Raw genomic sequence first — 19,484 nt, 5'->3', positions numbered from 1 at the left:
GTACTGAACACACAGGCAGCAGAGAGAGGGGGAGGTGGAGGCACAAGAGAGGCCATGCACGGATGTACAGTAGCAGTGCACTCTTAGAGAACCCTTTTAGGTATAACTATTTTGGTTCCATGTAGAACCCTTCCCACAGAGGATTCTACATGGAATCCAAAAGAGTTCTACCTGGACAGCCAAAGAACCCTTTTGAAACCATTTTTTTCCTAAGAGTGTAGAGTTGAACTGGGAGATTAAAATAAAATAGGTTTTTAGAGGACTTATTTATTATTGTTATTTTAAAATCAATAAAGACAGTACTGGGAAAGGTTATGAAAGAGTAAATGCAGACATGAATTAGGGCCAGTTGTAGACAGATTATATATAGGCCTAACAGGGTGTAATAAAATATCACAGCCGTTTGCTAACATGGTTTATCACACGGACTGTAATTATCCCGCACTAAACAGTGCTGCCCGCAGTGTCCACCTGACCGAAGCTCACCCAGTCGTTCAACCCACAATCGCTCTGTCCATCTCTGGATTAGAGACCCACTGAGTAGGATACATCATAATCCATGCTGTGCAGATCCCCTCTTCTCTTGCTCGCTCCCTCCCTCTCTCTTAATCTGCTTTTCTGAGGTACAGGAGTGCCTACTGTAATCTCTTCCATTCATAGGGCAGGCGGGGATGAAGAAGGGAGCAAGAGAAATAACATGTTTAGACAGAGAGATAAAAATAAAGAGTGGAGGGGGCAAAGAAGAATCTGGTCCCTAGCACATTCAACAGAAAGTCACTTATTACCAAAGAGCAGTGGTTGCACAACGTCAGTGGGGAGAGATCAATGTTCTTTGGGCTAATTAGTTGAGTGGTGTTTTAGGCCTGTGCTCAGCACATTTTCAGGTGAGGCCCCGTTCCAAACTATCTAGCAGAATAAATGTCTGAGGCAGCCTTCTGCTGAGTGGGAGACCTGAACCAAAACTCAATTAGTCAAAGTTAATCCAAACAGAAATATGATGAACTGGGGGCGACGCCTCAAACATAGGCTACAGAGAGACAATGGCTTGGCCTGTAGACAATTGATCTGCAGTTGTTTTTGTGTGTCAATGGATTATCAAATGGGATTATGTGGCCAGCAGAGAGGTGAATTGGAGGGGGGGCAACGCCAATTACTCAATTAGATATCCGTCTGCCAAGCAGGTCAGGCCTAAACAGACAGGGAGGACATGTATCAGCTAGTAGTTTTCCCTTCACCTCAGTTAACTTAACCCCAGTCTGCAAGTAATGTTTGACGACTTGTTCACAAAAGACAGCCCAAGGGTAAAGAACATATGCCTAACCTACTTTTTAAAATGTGATGCTTTTAGTTATTCAGCATCAAGTGTGCATTCAGTGGTGGAGCTGGAGAAAATATGAACCCCTCCCCCACGCACCATATTACTGTCATCCATCCTCTGTTACCTAACAGATTATGGAGGAATGTTACAAGTCACGTTTGTCTTACATTAACACTTTGTTAAACCGCCAAAGGAAGTGCAATCTTTAAGATGTTTACTGATTTCATGACTGGTGTTGAGACCTGATAGCCTAACACAGAACTGTTGGCTATTTACTAGGCCATTTACTAGCCTTATATTGGAAGATGTTGCCGCGCCGTCGCTCAGACTATCGCCACAATTCTGCTACTGCTTAGACAGTTGTGCAGTCAGTGTTGCGCAAGTGACTGAGGTTTGATCACCACGAAAAAGTGCTTTTAAACCACTGAGGAATCCAACTTGGTCTCTGATAGATAAAACACACAACACAGCTGTCCCCAACCAACAAAGTGTTGGAGTCAGCCAAAAGGAGCCTATAGACTATGTAGCCTCTCTGAGGTTTAAGGTAGAGGTAATATCACATTAGGATAAATATTAGCCTTAGTCTACTAACTACCAAGTCTCTACAGTAGAATGACTGGGAGATGTGGCTACACAGCATCTTGTAGGAACATGCCTCGCATAACATATCTCGCATTTCTCCACGTCAGACTGTTTCGCACACGAGTTGTTGGCCTCTGATTCAAATCAACTGCCGCCCCCACTAAACACCCCAGAATACTTGACTGTATTAAATCTCATTATTTGCATTTAGAATCCTTCCATGTTCTTCCAATGCAAATCATTATTCAGATCCCCATGGAAATCAGCCGTCTGTTGAGACCACCACAGCTGACACGCAGAAGTCATTAGCCTAACCATAACTAAAACGCCTTCATTGGCCTTAATCATCCGTTCCCGTCAGGGTGTGGCTGTCAAATGGTCAATGATTCTCATCTACACTGTGGGTTTATTTCAGGCAACAGGACAAAAACAATGGTAACCAAAGACATTAAATGAACTGGCTAGTGTTTTAATGGTATAAGAATACTGTGCCTCATTGTATTAATGCGTCCAGGCTAAATGGGAATGAGTCCAAATAGTCTCAGGCCTAATAATTTCACATGTCCTCTCAAACATCAGAGACAACCAGCTAGTGTTACAAAACACCAGAATGAAACAGAAAATGCCTGGATTTCACAACAACTTGATCAATGAAGTATTGATGACAAGATGACTTTATCATTCATAGCCATGGCCTTTTCTGTTTTATATATGAATACCACCAGCACTCCCATTTCTCACTGTATTACCTGCCTGATAGTCTGACTGCATCTAGAAAAGGATTCACTCAGAACCTAATGTATTGTCAAACAGTGGTATATCATTTGACAATGGCAACATTCAGATAACAACAGGAGTAGGAGATGTGCATAGATGAGTATGAGGTGTGTACTGTAGATAAACAAAGCCCTTGCTTTTAGATGATGCATGTAGCCTAAACAAACAACACTCGTGTGTTTGCAGTGAACGGGTGTTGTTCATACTAACAATAGGGGTGCACTGTTTTCATTTAGGCCTGCACACTTGCATTTTATTTTTTCCTATAGTGCACTGTAACATTTCGGGTTTCAGTCTTACAAACTCCCAACTGTAAATCCTTCATTTTTAAAACTAGAATCCTTAGTTGCTACATACATTTTTTAAAACTTCATTTCTGAATGAATGATTCAATGATCAATGAAATCATTGATTAAGCATTGAATTAATTTTATATAGCCATTGATTCTTGACGATGACAATTTAACGAGCTTAGTTCATCTGGCGTACCACATTTTTTATACTGTAAACAATGTAAAAGCAAAAACTATTATTTTGACAGCATTGATGGTCAGTCCTTATATCCATAGCTCGGTCTATGAATTTGAAAGTGGTTACATTTATCCAGGCTCATCCCTTAGCTTTTTACCAAAATAGAGGCGGGGTGACCGCTTTGTTGTTTCAACTAATTAATATAGATTTAACCACCTTACATAGAAAATACAGGCAGTATCATTAAGGAGCTGTAAAATAATGTCAGAGGTCTATCGAAGTAATGTGTTTCATTAAACAAAACAAAAACTGGGTCAATAAAACTGGTTGGTAAATGAACAGGACAAGGGCACAGCTGTTCATTTGGAGCGGAGAGAGGAACACCCTCTGCCTGCCTGGATGGCCCTTTAACAGGCCCACCGAGGAGACTGCTGGCAATGCAGCAACCCCTCCCATTGGACGGAGGTGACATCAGACGAAGCGTGGGCTCCTATTGGCTGGCGGTGATGTCATGCATTCTAAGCAGGATGAGCGGTGCACACAAACCCACCTCCCTGCTCCTTGTGACTGACCAAGTAGAGGTCTCTTTCCCTCTCTCTCTCGCTCTCAGCTACAACAGATAGACCTCTCGTTTTCCCTAACATTTAATTTAGCCTACTCTCTTTTCAGCCTCATGCCTTTGTCTTCATATGCTTATTTCTCTCCCTCTCTCAAAATGTTACAATTTCTCTTGAATAGAATTTAAGATGCAGGCTTACTTCAATTATGGCGAGGTAGCACCTTTAATATTGTGACATGGGCTAATGGTTTTGTTCTCTGAAATACTATAAGAGCATGATGAACATGTTCCTCTGCCTGCCTGACCAAATCAAACTGTGATATAACCCAGCTTGGAGTTCACCAGGACTTTAACAGCATAATCTGCCCTCTGTGGTTTTAGTGCTTAACCAATAAGCCCGGTCTGCTGTGCCTTTTCCAAATAGTTGGCTTGTGGTGTGCCATTACAGAAAACTCCACTCCAGTCGCTGTCAAACAACAGTGACATCTTTTATCTGTGACAACATAGTCTCCTCATCTTATCTAATGTAATATCAGTGAAGTATGTAGCATGTGAATGATCATTTAGCCTAATGCTTAGACATAAAATGCACAAAGTGCCTTAAGTTACAGTTTCCTGATTCAGTACATGACAAGGCCATGAACCAAAGTCCTGCAACTAGCAGATAACTGAGCCCATCCCTAGATGGGAGGGCCTTGAGGGGGTTCTGAAGTGAGTCTGCAGGGAACCTGAGGCCTCTGGCTGGCTGCCTGCCTGTCCTAGAGAGGAGAGAGATAGAGAGCAGAGCACTGACCTGCAGCTGTCCCCGTCAGACTCCCTGCTGAGCAGACTCCTGAGGGACCAGCGTGAACGCCGGCCGGGAGACGAGCTACGTGACCAGGAGGTGCGAGACGACGGGGGTAGCAAGAGGTCCGAGGAAGGGCCCAGGACCACGTCCTCCACGTGGGGTGGCAAGAGGGGTGAAGGGAGAAGTGAGTGGCTTCTTTGAGCAGCGCTCCCCTTTAACCTCCCCTCCTCCTCAGTGCCGTCCCACCGGGGTTTGAGTGACTCCTCTTGTTCTCCATCGCTCCTCTTCTTGGTCCAGGCTCTGCTCCGGTGAGGGCGGGAGCACCGGTGGCGGCGGGGAGGCCGGGGGCTGGGAGAGCGAGACCAGGCATCGGTGTCTGAGGACGGGGGGAGGATGTTCAGCGTGGGGATGGGGACGAGCTGCGTCATGGAGCCGCTGCTTTCTGGTCCGGTGGTGGCCAGCACTGACATGGTCATCATTCTCAGAGCTTCTTCAGACCAATTGTTTTACTTCAAAACACCCAGATGAATGATGCAGACACCAAGTCAGGATGTTGAGGAAGTCGGTCTGAGATCCGATCACAGCTTTTTGGTACAAATCAATTGTGGACTGGTCCTAGACCAGCTAGGCTAACATTTGTGAATGTACCTCATGTTTCCAGTGACATCCAGATGGTGCAGTATGAAAGATCCCATTATGGAAGGCAGGTTTTATTCTCCATTGTAATGTAGGGCATGACACTAGGTTACAGCCGTTTAGCTTCACCCGCTAATTTTAGTCAATAATGTTGCAGCCAGGGTGGGGCCCTCATTTAATTTAATACAATGCAGTCTTCTCTTTTCCAACTCTCCATCTCATGCTCTGTGCATAGGGCTTCTTTGCATCTTTTTGTCAGTCTGTAGTTTTGTTCCTCACTTCCTCCTCTTCTTCTGCAACTCTCCCTCTGTCCGATGTCCCCGTCTCTCCTTCGATGCGCCTGCTCTCCCTTTTACCTTGAGCCAAGTTCACAGGGCGTGCAGTTTCACAGTTGAACTTGCAGTGAGAGAGATAACGATCTATGTCCGGCTGTAGCAGGGGGCTGAGAAGAGAGACTGTAGTATTGGCTAACAGTCTAATTCTCCCTTAATAAACAGAAAAAAACTAACATGGTAGAAAATCAGTTTTCTGGACAAAAGATGATCCCAGTTACTTTGATACATGTTGATGTCTATTTCTATTTCTGGTCTTGTGATCTGACCTCAAATGGTATCAGGAAGTACAGCATGACACTGATGGCTTGTGAATTATTGATCATCAGAGAGACAGATCGATGGAAGTTATGTATTCCGTGTCCAATATCAGTGGTGTCTGATTGCTTTTGATGCATTGTTTGGTTGGAAATTGCTGTTAGATTTTGCAGGTTTGCTCCCTTCTGGTATTAAGTCAGTAAAAGTGATTATAGTGTGCACTTGGGAGTCAAATGGAGAGATTATTGCTATTCAAGCACTTTTTAAAAACTAAAAACATATACAACGCGTACAACAATCCTTTATCCCATCTCCAAGATCAGCTCAAACACCCCAACATGTCAACATCTCCCCTCCTTCAAACATCCAGCTCAACCACATGAACATCCCCTCTTTTCATTCTTAAAGCTGCAATATGTAACTTTTTGGGCGACCAGACAAAAATCACATAGGATGTCTAAGAAACGGTAGATCTGTTCTGTGTGTGCTATTTCTATGCTTCCCGTTTTACTTTCGGTTTTGTATACCAGCTTCAAAACTGCTGAAAATATAAAAAGTTTGATAATGGAAAAAAAATATTTCACAAAGGTTTAGATGGTACAATGATTCTCTACACTATAAATCGCTTGTTTTGTCACAAACTGAAATGAGACAAACTGGAAATGGTGGAGCGATTTTAATCGACATAGCCAAATCAACTATCTCAGCCAGTCAGTCATGGCCAGCACTGATGATGCCAAACATACATTATATTGTCAGACATACATAATGTGTGTATATATATATATATATATATATATATATATATATGTCTAGGTGCTTTTGACCAATTCAATGCAGGCACCTGTTGATGTCAAGGCCCAAGCCCCACAGTGTATTTGCTCATCTGTTTGCGCAAGATAAATCTTGGCATGCTCTTGTTTGCTCAGAGTAATCAAACGTAATACTGGTGTGACCCTCTCCATCTTTACGTCATACACAGCCATATTTTGTAAACTAGCAATAAACACACCAGAGATTCAGGTGGGCATTAAACAATCAACAGAAAGGACTTCCCCAAATCATGCTTCCGTAGGTGCAATACTAACGTGGCTCCAGTCTTAAAAGTCATGATGAGACAAATTCATGGATAAAATATGATCGTGGCATTGATGACAACAATTCTGTTCAGGCAGGGCCAAGAAGTTACTGGGTAACAGTTGAGTTGCTAATATTCACAACTTCAAACGGGTTTCAATACAGTAACGGTATCCAGTCTGTATTCAATACAGTCTGTCTAGTTAGCTAACTAGTCTTTGGTCGGTACAATAAAAATACATTAGTATTGTAACTAGTTAGCTAAAATTAGCCTAGCTAACTGGCTTGCCAAGCTTTCATTATCTTCAGAGCCTCTGAAGAAGTTGCCAACAACGTGCTTCTATATTTGATTTGCTTGTTGTTTGGGGGTTTAGGCATCTGCTGATGCAAAAAGGGCTTTGTAAATACATTTGATTGATTGATTGCACAACACAAATTGTAAACGGTTAACCGTTGCATTCAGTCCTACCTCCCATTTGATGAATTTCCCCCATTTCGATTATCTTGCTCGGCTTCGAAGATAAGCCGAGCGACAGTGCGAGGAGCGATATTAAAATCCACTTTTTCACAGGATCCCATTAGCAGCATCTTTTTGAGAAGTAAAACCCTCCACTCCTGCTGCCAACACAGCAGCTAATTTTAGTTAGCTAACCAAACTTCCTGGCTAAATATACACGTAGCTAGCTACTGGTGGAACATAGAAGCAGTCAGTGTATTGTTTATTCTGACATTTGCCTAGTTGAAGCGAGCTGTTGGCGAGCTGTTGGCTAGCTAACAACAACAACACCCTTAACTAGTTATACTAACGCCGTCGCAAGCCAGCTAGCTAAACACCGGGTAACGCGGTTCGTTGTCTGTTAGCTGATGGTCTGACGTGAACTGGCTTGCTAACGCTACCTACATTGCTTTCTGGTATTTCTTGTGCTTTTATCTTGTTGGCTTAAACATCGATAATGAGTCTTATATGGGAAACTTTAATGTTTCCCATTTTTGTGTCAAGCGCTTAAGTTGTTGGCTAAATAACTTCTGCAAGACAGAAATCGATCGAACCCGAAAAACGGATTCTCAACAGAGCCAAACAAAAACTTTGAAGAGGGGGGCATCAACAGTCATATATATTGGTATATTTCCTGACTACTTCTAAAATGTAACATTATGTTCCGAAGCAACAAAAATATCTAACTGTGGGTTGATGTTTCTCTAAATGCTTTAAAATATTGCTAAAATTGTTACATAATACCTTTTAATTATAACCCAAACCTCAAAACTTGTGGTACAGTCTGTTTATAAGAACGCTGGAGGACAAATAACGGGTTCTCATGATGATGGGTAGCACTTTAAGCGAATCAGACGAAGCTATTCCTAGTAGGGAGGGCTTAAAACTGTGAAACTTTATTCAGCCACAGGTGACTGAATCAACACCATCTCAACGATCAACACTAGAATACAAATTGCATTGGAAGCGCCCACAACAATCTGTCAATCTGTAATGCCTCTCAATTAATGACTTAATACCATGGGAGCTGTTTAAACCAAGTCCAATAATGCATATAGAAATGTATAGAAGGGCAGGAATAGACTTGTTGCGCCCTCTTGTGATTCAAATATGTGCAGTCACAATAATGTTATGCAAAATGATGACCTTAACCACGCTTGAAACTTCACACAGGAAAAGTACAACTAAATACACAAATGTTTAAATTACTATGAAACAACCTTGGTATTGTGGATTAATATATGTTTATTAGTCCGAATCTCACCTTTATGAGGTAGGTCACACTGGCCCACCATTGCTGCAACGATTGCATGTGTATGCTGCTATCGGCTAGTCTCTCTGAGCTGTAACTGATTAATTTCGGGCGGAGCTGAGAGATACTTTATCCATAAAGTCGAATAATTCGCGGCTGCAGGCGCCTGGGCGAAGGACAGGTTACCTTGTTCTGGAAGAAGACTGAAAGCAAGAAGGGGATATTGACAAGGAACAAGAGCATTTGGTTGCACCACTTGGACATTAAATCAGAGAGACAACAGACACAATACAGTTACCTATTCTATACTAATAATAATAACAATAATAATTAATAATAATCATTTTAGTAGCCGAAAAAGATGTATGATATAAAGGTATAATATTTAGGTTACTATGAAAGAGGGGCAGGGACATGGACAGTGTTCATACACGTGACAATATTTATTTACACAAGTAAATTCAATATGCTCTCTCCGCTCACCCTCGTTTCTGTGTAGGCCTATATTGTATAAGTACATGTGTAACTAGGCTATAACGTGACAAATAAGTAATGCTGTTACCTCAAAAACTTGTGATAAACGTTTTTGAAGAAATAGACTGCTCAGTCTACAGTTTGTCTACATCATAATTGATACTTCAGGGCCAGGTGGGCTACGGGGCTGTATGTAAAATGCATAGAAAGATCAAATCAATAGTCTAATCAATAAAATACGTTGGTATGTTTGTTTGCTACATTTAATATGATATATAAAACAAATTAAACAAATGTATCACACTATTATATGTCCATACCTGAATAATGTTGCTGGTAGAAGCTGCTCCTCTCACAGGTGTTTATTAGTTTCACTCGAGCTTCAGTTTATCAGCCTATTTCACAAGACAATTATCCCGGAGAATAGCCAATACTGGTCGCAATTACTTAGCATTTTCAGAATTCCCTCTTTGGTTTACATTTTTGCGCTTCGTGGTAATTACATCCCATTATAAACACTTGGACAGCTCCAGTTCCATGGTGCCAACGACTCAACGAGAATCTGAGTTTATGCCTGCGCCAACCACTTCACGTCACAGAGAGATGTGTTGCTGAACGCTTCCCTTCGCAGAATGGGGAGCTAGAAACCCGATCTGGGCTAAAAATAAAAAACACCAGCATGTGTGGTTTGGAATAAATAGAGGGGAGGTGTGTGTGTCCTATGCAGGAGTGGTGAAAGCAACATAACAAATGCCCCCCCCCCCCCCCCCCCTACATCAACAGGCATCAGTTTCATACACAACTGTAACTGTGAGTCAATATTTGTGTTAAAGCTTTAAAGTTGTCAACCCTCAAGGCCTAAGTATACCTGTGTGTGTGTGTGTGTGTGTGTGTGTGTGTGTGTGTGTGTGTGTGTGGTTACATCACATGAGAATGTCCTAGACATACAAACAAGACCTAGACATTCCCTGACAGAGATTAATTGCATCTCTTGTTATTGCGCATATCAAATTACTGTACATCATAGAGCACATTTCATTAACCAGCTGAGATTTCGTCACATAACAAATACATTTGAAAACATGTGAGGTAGACATGTGTACATACAGACAAGGTAAAGAGGTGATGAATGGCATGTTATTGGATCCTCGTAGGCTATCTGTTCCTTGTGTCTTTTTGTCATTACGTTGTCCTTCAGTCATCTGTTTTGTTGACCTTGCCTTCTATTGCAATAGCCTTGTGTTTCCAAGTAATTTGGCATTGAATGAGCTTCAGGACATTTGATACATCTTGTTGATGCTGAGTCAACCCTCCCTGTACATCAGACTGACAGTTGAAAAAAAGTTAGCTTTGCCAAGGGAGTTATTAGAAATAGAATAGAATATAATAACTTCATTTTCCATCCCACTTCTGACACGAATAGGAAAGGCCAACAATGACAAATACATTAATGGATTGTTTGATATACTGGAACATTATAGAGTTGTGCATCATGTGTGTCCTATAAGCAAACTATACACAGACACACATTTGAATACACATACGCATGTCTGTATCTTGCCTCATTTGCTTAACAAATTTGATATTATTTCACATTTCCTGGTCAGTGATATTAAACTGAATACTTTTTTTTCTCTATATTTAGAGTGTGGACAACATGTTTATCAAAATAATCATCCTTCATAACCAAACTGTTAATTGGACAATGTGCATTACAACTGCAATTGTATTATTGCCTATAGGGTCCATCTATTATCCGAGATTAAAACCATCATTGACAGGCCATTCAATCAAAACGTTAGGCCACTGAAAGAATCCAAACAAATAAAAATGTAATTGATGGATAAAATAAGAATCGTTTGCTCGTTAAATACCTCATAAGGATCAAACCCCTTTTTTTCAATTTTCGCACAAAATAACATACCCAAATCTAACTCCCTATAGCTCAGGACCTGAAGCAAGGATATGATAATTCTTGATACGATTTGAAAGGGAACAATTTGAAGTTTGTGGGAATGTGAAATGAATTTAGGAGAATATAAAACATTAGAGCCGGTAAAAGATAATACCAAGAAAAAAACATGCATTTTTGTACCATCATCTTTGAAATTAATTTAAGCTTCCTGCCCATATCAGATATGTCTATGTCCTGGGAAATGTTTTTGTTACTTACCTTACATCATGTTAATCACATTAGCCTACCTTAGCAATAAAACAAAGCTTAAATGGTGCGTGCAAAAAAACAGCACCATATGATAATCAGTTGGGTGTGATTTGCATTAAAAGGTTTGGATGGCTTGGCTATCATGCAATAGTACAGTTGTGGCCAAAAGTTTTGAGAATGACACAAATATGCATTTTCACAAAGTCTGCTGCCTCAGTGTGTATGATGGCAATTTGCATATACTCCAGAATGTTATGAAGAGTGATCAGATGAATTACAATTAATTGCAAAGTCCCTCTTTGCCATGCAAATGAACTGCCACAAAAGGACCAGCTGACATTATGTTTCTTTCGTTAACACAGGTGTGAGTGTTGACGAGGACAAGGCTGGAGATCACTCTGTCATGCTGATTGAGTTCGAATAACAGACTGGAAGCTTCAAAATGAGGGTGGTGCTTCGAATCATTGTTCTTCCTCTGTCAGCCATGGTTACCTGCACGGAAACACATGCCGTCATCATTGCTTTGCACAAAAAGGGCTTCACAGGCAAGGATATTGCTGCCAGTAAGATTGCACCTAAATCAACCATTTATTGGATCAACAAGAACTTCAAAGAGAGCGGTTAAATTGTTGTGAAGATGGCTTCAGGGAGCCCAACAAAGTCCAGCAAGCACCAGGACAGTCTCCTAAAGTTGATTCAGCTGCGGGATCTGGGCACCACCAGTACAGAGATTGCTCAGGAATGGCAGCAGGCAGGTGTGAGTGCATCTGCACACACAGTGAGGCGAAGACTTTTGGAGGATGGCCTGGTGTCAAGAAGGGCAGCAAAGAAGCCACTTCTCTCCAGGTAAAACATCAGGGACAGACTGATATTCTGCAAAAGGTATAGGGATTGGACTGCTGAGGACTGGGGTGAAGTCTATTTCTCTGATGAATCCCCTTTCCGATTGTTTGGGGCATCCGGAAAAAAATCTTGTCCGGAGAAGACAAGGTGAGCACTACCATCAGTCCTGTGTTATGCCAACAGTAAAGCATCCTGAGACCATTCATGTGTGGGGTTGCTTCTCAGCCAAGAGAGTGGGCTCACTCACAATTTTGCCTAAGAACACAGCCATGAATTAAGAATGGTACCAACACATCCTCCGAGAGCAACTTCTCCCAACCATCCAGGAACAGTTTGGTGATGAACAATGCCTTTTCCAGCACATTGCCATAAGGCAAATGTGATAACTAAGTGGCTCGGGGAACAAAACATCAATATTTTGGGTCCATGGCCAGGAAACTCCCCAGACCTTTATCCCATTGAGAACTTGTGGTCAATCCTTAAGAGGCGGGTGGGCAAACAAAAACCCACAAATTCTGACAAACTCCAAGCATTGATTATGCAAGAATGGGCTGCCATCAGTCAGGATGTGGCCCAGAAGTTAATTGACAGCATGCAGGGCGGATTGCAGAGGTCTTGAAAAATAAGGGTCAACACTGCAAATATGGACTCTTTGCATCAACGTCATGTAATTGTCAATAAAATCCTTTGACACTTATGAAATCCTTGTAATTATACTTCAGTATTCCATAGTAACATCTGACAAAAAAATATCTAAAGACACTGAAGCAGCAAACTTTGTGAAAATTAACATTTGTGTCATTCTCAAAACTTTTGGCCATGACTGTACAATGATTTCAACTTCTTATCTTTTGCCTTGGCGCGCTAAAACTGTTGGTCATTCAAGACAGGCATGAATTCACACGGTCTAAAAATAGCATTTTTAAATACGATAACTGTGTAGACTAGAGTGTAGGCTGAAAACTGCATCGATAGCTTCTGTATTTTTATAATTTGCGTAGTTTGAAGCAAATTAATAGGTAATGGACACCGATTAATTGATAGAGATCATACATAAACTTAATTCCGTTTTTATCTGAACAGTTATCAATTGGAAATGTCAAACCAACTCTGATTAAGCAGAGATCAGAACTTGCCAGAAGGTTGAGAAAGTTTTGATTAACAATGGCGAAGTTAACAACATAGCAACCTATTGGAAATTAGTTCACTCCGTTTCATGTCAGAAGAAACTCGTGGGGAGTAAAGCAAGAAAATAAAAAAAGGTGCATTTTATTCTATTAATTTGCTGGCAAGAGTTCTGGAAGAAAAATGATAAAGCAGTTATAGACACTCCTGGTCTTTGTGGTAAGTTTTCCCTTAAAACATTTGAGACCAAAAAGATAACAGATCAGCCTGCATAACATATTATAAGGTTATGGCCTAATGCAAAAGTCAAGTATGTACTGTTGTTATAATATGATATGTAGCCTGCAAAAATTGCAATATTAGCTTGGTTATTATATTATACATGATTATAATTATCAATTCAATGTATTGTTCCTGATCATGTTAGTGTTGTTGTTATTTATAACCCCATTGATATTGGGCGAGGACTTTGTATTCCTGTCAAACTGCTGTCTAATTCCTTGCTCTTCTCTCTTCTGACCCCAACTCCAGCTCCTCTTACTCTGCCTCTGGCACCATGATCCCCTGGTTACCCGAGTGCTACATTGTCATGGGGGCTATGCCGAGGTGGACTCCATGACAGAGGCGGTGGCCGGGGAGAGCTTCCTCATGGACTGCATCTCCTGTAAGAGGAGAAAGGAGGTCCAGGCCCATACCACGGTTGACTGGCACTTCAGAGCCACAGGAGAGGAGTACATCCGCATAAGTAGGCCTACTACATAGTACTAGCTGTACTATATATTGTATATTTTTTAGTGTGTATTATGTAAGTGTATAATGTTTTTGTAAAGTGTAATGAGACTTGTTAAATGCACTGTAAATAAAATGTGACTTGACTACCAAGACAGTAGAAATGCTAAACATGACAATATGGAACAATTTGGTATAGAGGAATGAATGTGTAATAACATGGTTGAAATATTACATAACTTATACTCTGGGAGCGTATAAACACTGTGTGGGTGTTCTACTTTCTTTTTAGAGCTTTCACTATGACCATCCACATCCCAACACCCTCCACGAGGACTTTAATGACTGGCTGGAGTGGCAGGGAACAATGGGGAGTAAGGACGTACAGATAGGAGCCGTCTTCATTCACAACGTCACGTTTAACGACACGGGCACCTACCACTGCACCTTCCGGCGCACCGTCTACCTCAAATCAAATCACATTTTATTTGTCACATACTCGTGGTTAGCAGATGTTAATGCGAGTGTAGCGAAATGCTTGTGCTCCTCGTTCCGACCATGCAGTAATATCTAACAAGTAATCTAACCAAACAATTTCACAACAACTACCTTATACACACAAGTGTAAAAGAACAAATAAGAATATGTGCATAAAAATATCTGAATGAGCGATGGCCGAACGGCATAGGCAAGATGCAGTAGATGGTATAGAGTACAGTATATACAGTGGGGCAAAAAAGTATTTAGTCAGCCAACAATTGTGCAAGTTCTCCCACTTAAAAAGATGAGAGAGGCCTGTAATTTAGGTACACTTCAACTATGACAGACAAAATGGAGAAAGAAAATCCAGAAAATCACATTGTAGGATTTTTAATGAATTTATTTGCAAATTATGGTGGAAAATAAGTATTTGGTCACCTACAAACAAGCAAGATTTCTGGCTCTCACAGACCTTCTTTAAGTGGGAGAACTTGCACAATTGGTGGCTGACTAAATACTTTTTTGCCCCACTGTACATATGAGATGAGTAATGTAGGGTATGTAAACATGATATAAAGTGGCATTGTTTAAAGTGGCTAGTGATACATTTTTTTACATCAACTTTAGAGATGAGTCAGTATGTTGGCAGCAGCCACTCAATATTAGTGATGTCTGTTTAACAGTCTGATGGCCTTGAGATAGAAGCTGTTTTTCAGTCTCTCGGTCCCCGCTTTGATGCACCTGTACTGACCTCGCCTTCTGGATGATAGCGGGGTAAACAGGCAGTGGCTCGGGTGGTTGTTGTCCTTGAAGATCTTTTTGGCCTTCCTGTGACATTGGGTGGTGTAGGTGTCCTGGAGGGCAGGTAGTTTGCCCCAGGTGAAGCGTTGTGCAGACCTCACTACCCTCTGGAGAGCCTTACGGTTGTGGGCAGAGCAGTTGCCGTACCAGGCGGTGATACAGCCCGACAGGATGCTCTCGATTGTGCATCTGTAAAAGTTTGGTGTTTTTGGTGACAAGCCAAATTTCTTCAGCCTCCTGAGGGTGAATAGGTGTTGCTGCACCTTCTTCACCACGCTGTCTGTGTGGGTGGACCATTTCAGTTTGTCCGTGATGTGTACGCCGAGGTGCTTAAAACTTTCCACCTTCTCCACTACTGTTCCGTCGATGTGGATAGGGGGCTGCTCCCTCTGCTGTTTCCTGAAGTCCACGATCATACCTCCCATTGGATAATGAATATATCACAGTGGAAAAGGAGGTGGAGCTTGCTTTTAAGTCAATCTCTTTAATGGTCTTTGTTGTGTATGTGACAAAGTCCTGAAGTTCTTCCCTTTAGTTTTTCAGTCAATCTGACCACACTGCATATTTAGACTCTTTTCCCTCTTAGTAAAAAAACTATGTCTCTTATGTAACACACATTTATGTGACAATAGGATGAATGCCAAAATACTGTTAAATATCCACATTTCCTTTTCTTACTTCCTCATCCCTACCAATTTAAAAATGAGGCCATTAACCAGCAACTTAAAATAATTCCGATTCACCTTGAACTCTACATGTGCTCTATAGAAATGAAATGAATGTATACAGTAAAGTACACATGATCTCTGCATAGCGCTCCCTTCTCCTCTTCCTATCCAATCGGTGGTGTCAGAGATCATGATGTACGTGCTGATCATGGTGCTGCAGCTGTGGATGTTTGTGGTGCTGATCCACTGCTACAACAAGATCTGGGCTGAACACGAGGCGTGGGACGCCCGCAAAACCTTGAGGGCCCAAGAACTGGCCCTAATAAACGAGTGAGAGTCAGTCTTAACAATCTGCTAATGTATACTTCATACTGTGCACATGTACACACCACAGAGATTGTATCATTTGCAAATTAAAGGTATTCTCCATTCTACTCTATACCAGACACTAACTTCACTTTCTATGTCATTTTTTCTCTCTCTTCATCCCTCTGACTCTTTTATTTCCTGACCATTAACTCAGTCTATCTTTTGACATTTACAGACCTTTAGACTCAAAGGACAATTGTGCTTCTGGAGTGACTTGTTACAGTGAGTTTGTTTTATAATCCTCTCACATGATTGAAAGTGTGATTTTATAGGCTTGATTGTACAGTAGATTTAACTGTAGACCGCTGACTGTAGAGAATAAGTTGAATTACTTTCACTATACTAAATTAGAACACATTTTACTGCAATCAAAAGCTTTTTTGCATTGCTTTTCTTAAAGCAGATGTTCAATCTTGATGTATTTTGTTTGTATCTAACAGGTAAACATCAAAGGTGGAGAACTCTGTCACAAGCAATTGTTACCACCACACTAGTAGGCTATTACATCATAGAAACATCATTTGAATGTCTTAGCATAGTGTGTAACACATGCGGTTTACAATGTACTTGATTTACTGTACGAGGTAGTTGCAGCTGGCGTGAGTGGTGATTAGATTGACAGGTGGTGCCGAACAGCCTTAGTGTGTCAACTCAACAGAGAATGTCATCACGTGATGGATCAACAGTTCTGACAAAGCTCTGATTACAGATGGTTCCACCTAAGCTACATAGAACTCTTTGGTAGGAACAACCATGCATCTACATAGATAGATCTCATCTACGACCATGTTGTTAAAGTTTATTTTAATCGCTTTGGTGCTATTTTCACAACTCTTAATCCAAAACTCCAAGCTGATCACACTTATAATGCAGCAAGTCTTTCATTCAAAACCTGTCATCATGCATTCATTTGGATTATAAACATATCTCACCACACAACCATTGACTCAAGTTTATTGTGAAATGTAATGAGAATTGGTTTCAGTCACCAAAACACAACGATATCTTTTCAAATTAGTCATTTTAATTACTAGTTAATCCAATAGCAAACCATGCAAGATATGTGTTTCAAATCGCAAGATACGTATTTCAAATCGCCCTTAGAAGTGCTGATTGCATCATAGATATACTGTCTGTAATCAAATGTAAGAAATTAAGTGAAAATAAAACAACGTTTAGCATGCATTCATTTGCATCAAGCCTGTCTTGAGCATTTGGCCATAAATTCTCATCCACAAGTGAATGTCATTGTTCATTCATTGCAGTAAAAATATTTTGGTAAGGCAAATCCAAGCTTGATATTGGTCTGCATTGATGGTGTCACATGCCTCATCCATGGCCAGAAGGAGGGTGGCACGCTCCTGGGGAAAGCGATCGTACACCTTCTACCTCCCTGCTGAAAATAATTCCTCAATAGGGTTGAGAAAAAAGAGAGTATGGGAGCAGGTATAGGGTCACAAATCATATTTTATTGGTCACATACACATGGTTAACAGATGTTAATGCGAATGTGGCGAAATACTTGTGCTTCTAGTTCCGACGGTGCAGTATTATCTAAAAAGAAATCTAACAACTCCACAACATCTACCTAATACACTCAAATCTAAGTAAAGGGATGGAATAGGAATATGTACATATAAATTATATGGATGAGCGATGACCGAGCAGCATGGGCAAGATGTAATAGATGTGTAGAATATGGAAAACTCACCAAAAAAAGAAACGTCCTCTCACTGTCAACTGCGTTTATTTTCAGCAAACTTAACATGTGTAAATATTTGTATGAACATAACAAGATTCAACAACTGAGACAAGTTCCACAGACATTACATTTACATTTAAGTCATTTAGCAGACGCTCTTATCCAGAGCGACTTACAAATTGGTGCTTTCACCTTATGACATCCAGTGGAACAGCCACTTTACAATAGTGCATCTAGGTCTTTTAAGGGGGGGTGAGAAGGATTACTTTATCCTATCCTAGGTATTCCTTAAAGAGGTGGGGTTTCAGGTGTCTCCGGAAGGTGGTGATTGACTCCGCTGTCCTGGCGTCGTGAGGGAGTTTGTTCCACCATTGGGGGGCCAGAGCAGCGAACAGTTTTGACTGGGCTGAGCGGGAACTGTACTTCCTCAGTGGTAGGGAGGCGAGCAGGCCAGAGGTGGATGAACGCAGTGCCCTTGTTTGGGTGTAGGGCCTGATCAGAGCCTGGAGGTACTGAGGTGCCATTCCCCTCACAGCTCCGTAGGCAAGCACCATGGTCTTGTAGCGGATGCGAGCTTCAACTGGAAGCCAGTAGAGAGCGGAGGAGCGGGGTGACGTGAGAGAACTTGGGAAGGTTGAACACCAGACGGGCTGCGGCGTTCTGGATGAGTTGTAGGGGTTTAATGGCACAGGCAGGGAGCCCAGCCAACAGCGAGTTGCAGTAATCCAGACGGGAGATGACAAGTGCCTGGATTAGGACCTGCGCCGCTTCCTGTGTGAGGCAGGGTCGTACTCTGCGGATGTTGTAGAGCATGAACCTACAGGAACGGGCCACCGCCTTGATGTTATTTGAGAACGACAGGGTGTTGTCCAGGATCACGCCAAGGTTCTTAGCGCTCTGGGACGAGGACACAATGGAGTTGTCAACCGTGATGGCGAGATCATGGAGCGGGCAGTCCTTCCCCGGGAGGAAGAGCAGCTCCGTCTTGCCGAGGTTCAGCTTGAGGTGATGATCCGTCATCCACACTGATATGTCTGCCAGACATGCAGAGATGCGATTCGCCACCTGGTCGTCAGAAGGGGGAAAGGAGAAGATTAATTGTGTGTCGTCTGCATAGCAATGATAGGAGAGACCATGTGAGGTTATGACAGAGCCAAGTGACTTGGTGTATAGCGAGAATAGGAGAGGGCCTAGAACAGAGCCCTGGGGGACACCAGTGGTGAGAGCACGTGGTGAGGAGACGGATTCTCGCCACGCCACCTGGTAGGAGCGACCTGTCAGGTAGGACGCAATCAAGCGTGGGCCGCGCCGGAGATGCCCAACTCGGAGAGGGTGGAGAGGAGGATCTGATGGTTCACAGTATCGAAGGCAGCCGATAGGTCTAGAAGGATGAGAGCAGAGGAGAGAGAGTTAGCTTTAGCAGTGCGGAGCGCCTCCGTGATACAGAAAGAGCAGTCTCAGTTGAATGACTAGTCTTGAAACCTGACTGATTTGGATCAAGAAGGTCATTCTGAGAGAGATAGCGGGAGAGCTGGCCAAGGACGGCACGTTCAAGAGTTTTGGAGAGAAAAGAAAGAAGGGATA

General features: G+C 41.9%; 1 protein-coding gene across 1 annotated transcript in view; it reads right to left on the bottom strand.

Annotated features, from left to right (window-relative positions):
• Positions 1-9,697, bottom strand: part of LOC115104987 (protein Aster-A-like) — a 37,961-nt gene extending 28,264 nt beyond the window's left edge. Inside the window, 4 exon segments of the mRNA XM_029626503.2 lie at positions 4,501-5,572; positions 8,558-8,748; positions 9,108-9,206; positions 9,340-9,697. Of these exon segments, the coding sequence (XP_029482363.2) occupies positions 4,501-4,973 (473 nt within the window). The 5' untranslated portion in view covers positions 4,974-5,572; positions 8,558-8,748; positions 9,108-9,206; positions 9,340-9,697.
• Between the last annotated feature and the right edge of the window lie 9,787 nt (positions 9,698-19,484).

The sequence above is a fragment of the Oncorhynchus nerka genome, linkage group LG3 (assembly GCF_034236695.1).
Source record: "Oncorhynchus nerka isolate Pitt River linkage group LG3, Oner_Uvic_2.0, whole genome shotgun sequence".
NCBI classification, from domain to species: Eukaryota; Metazoa; Chordata; class Actinopteri; order Salmoniformes; family Salmonidae; genus Oncorhynchus; species Oncorhynchus nerka.
This window is presented reverse-complemented; position numbering and strand designations above follow the sequence as displayed.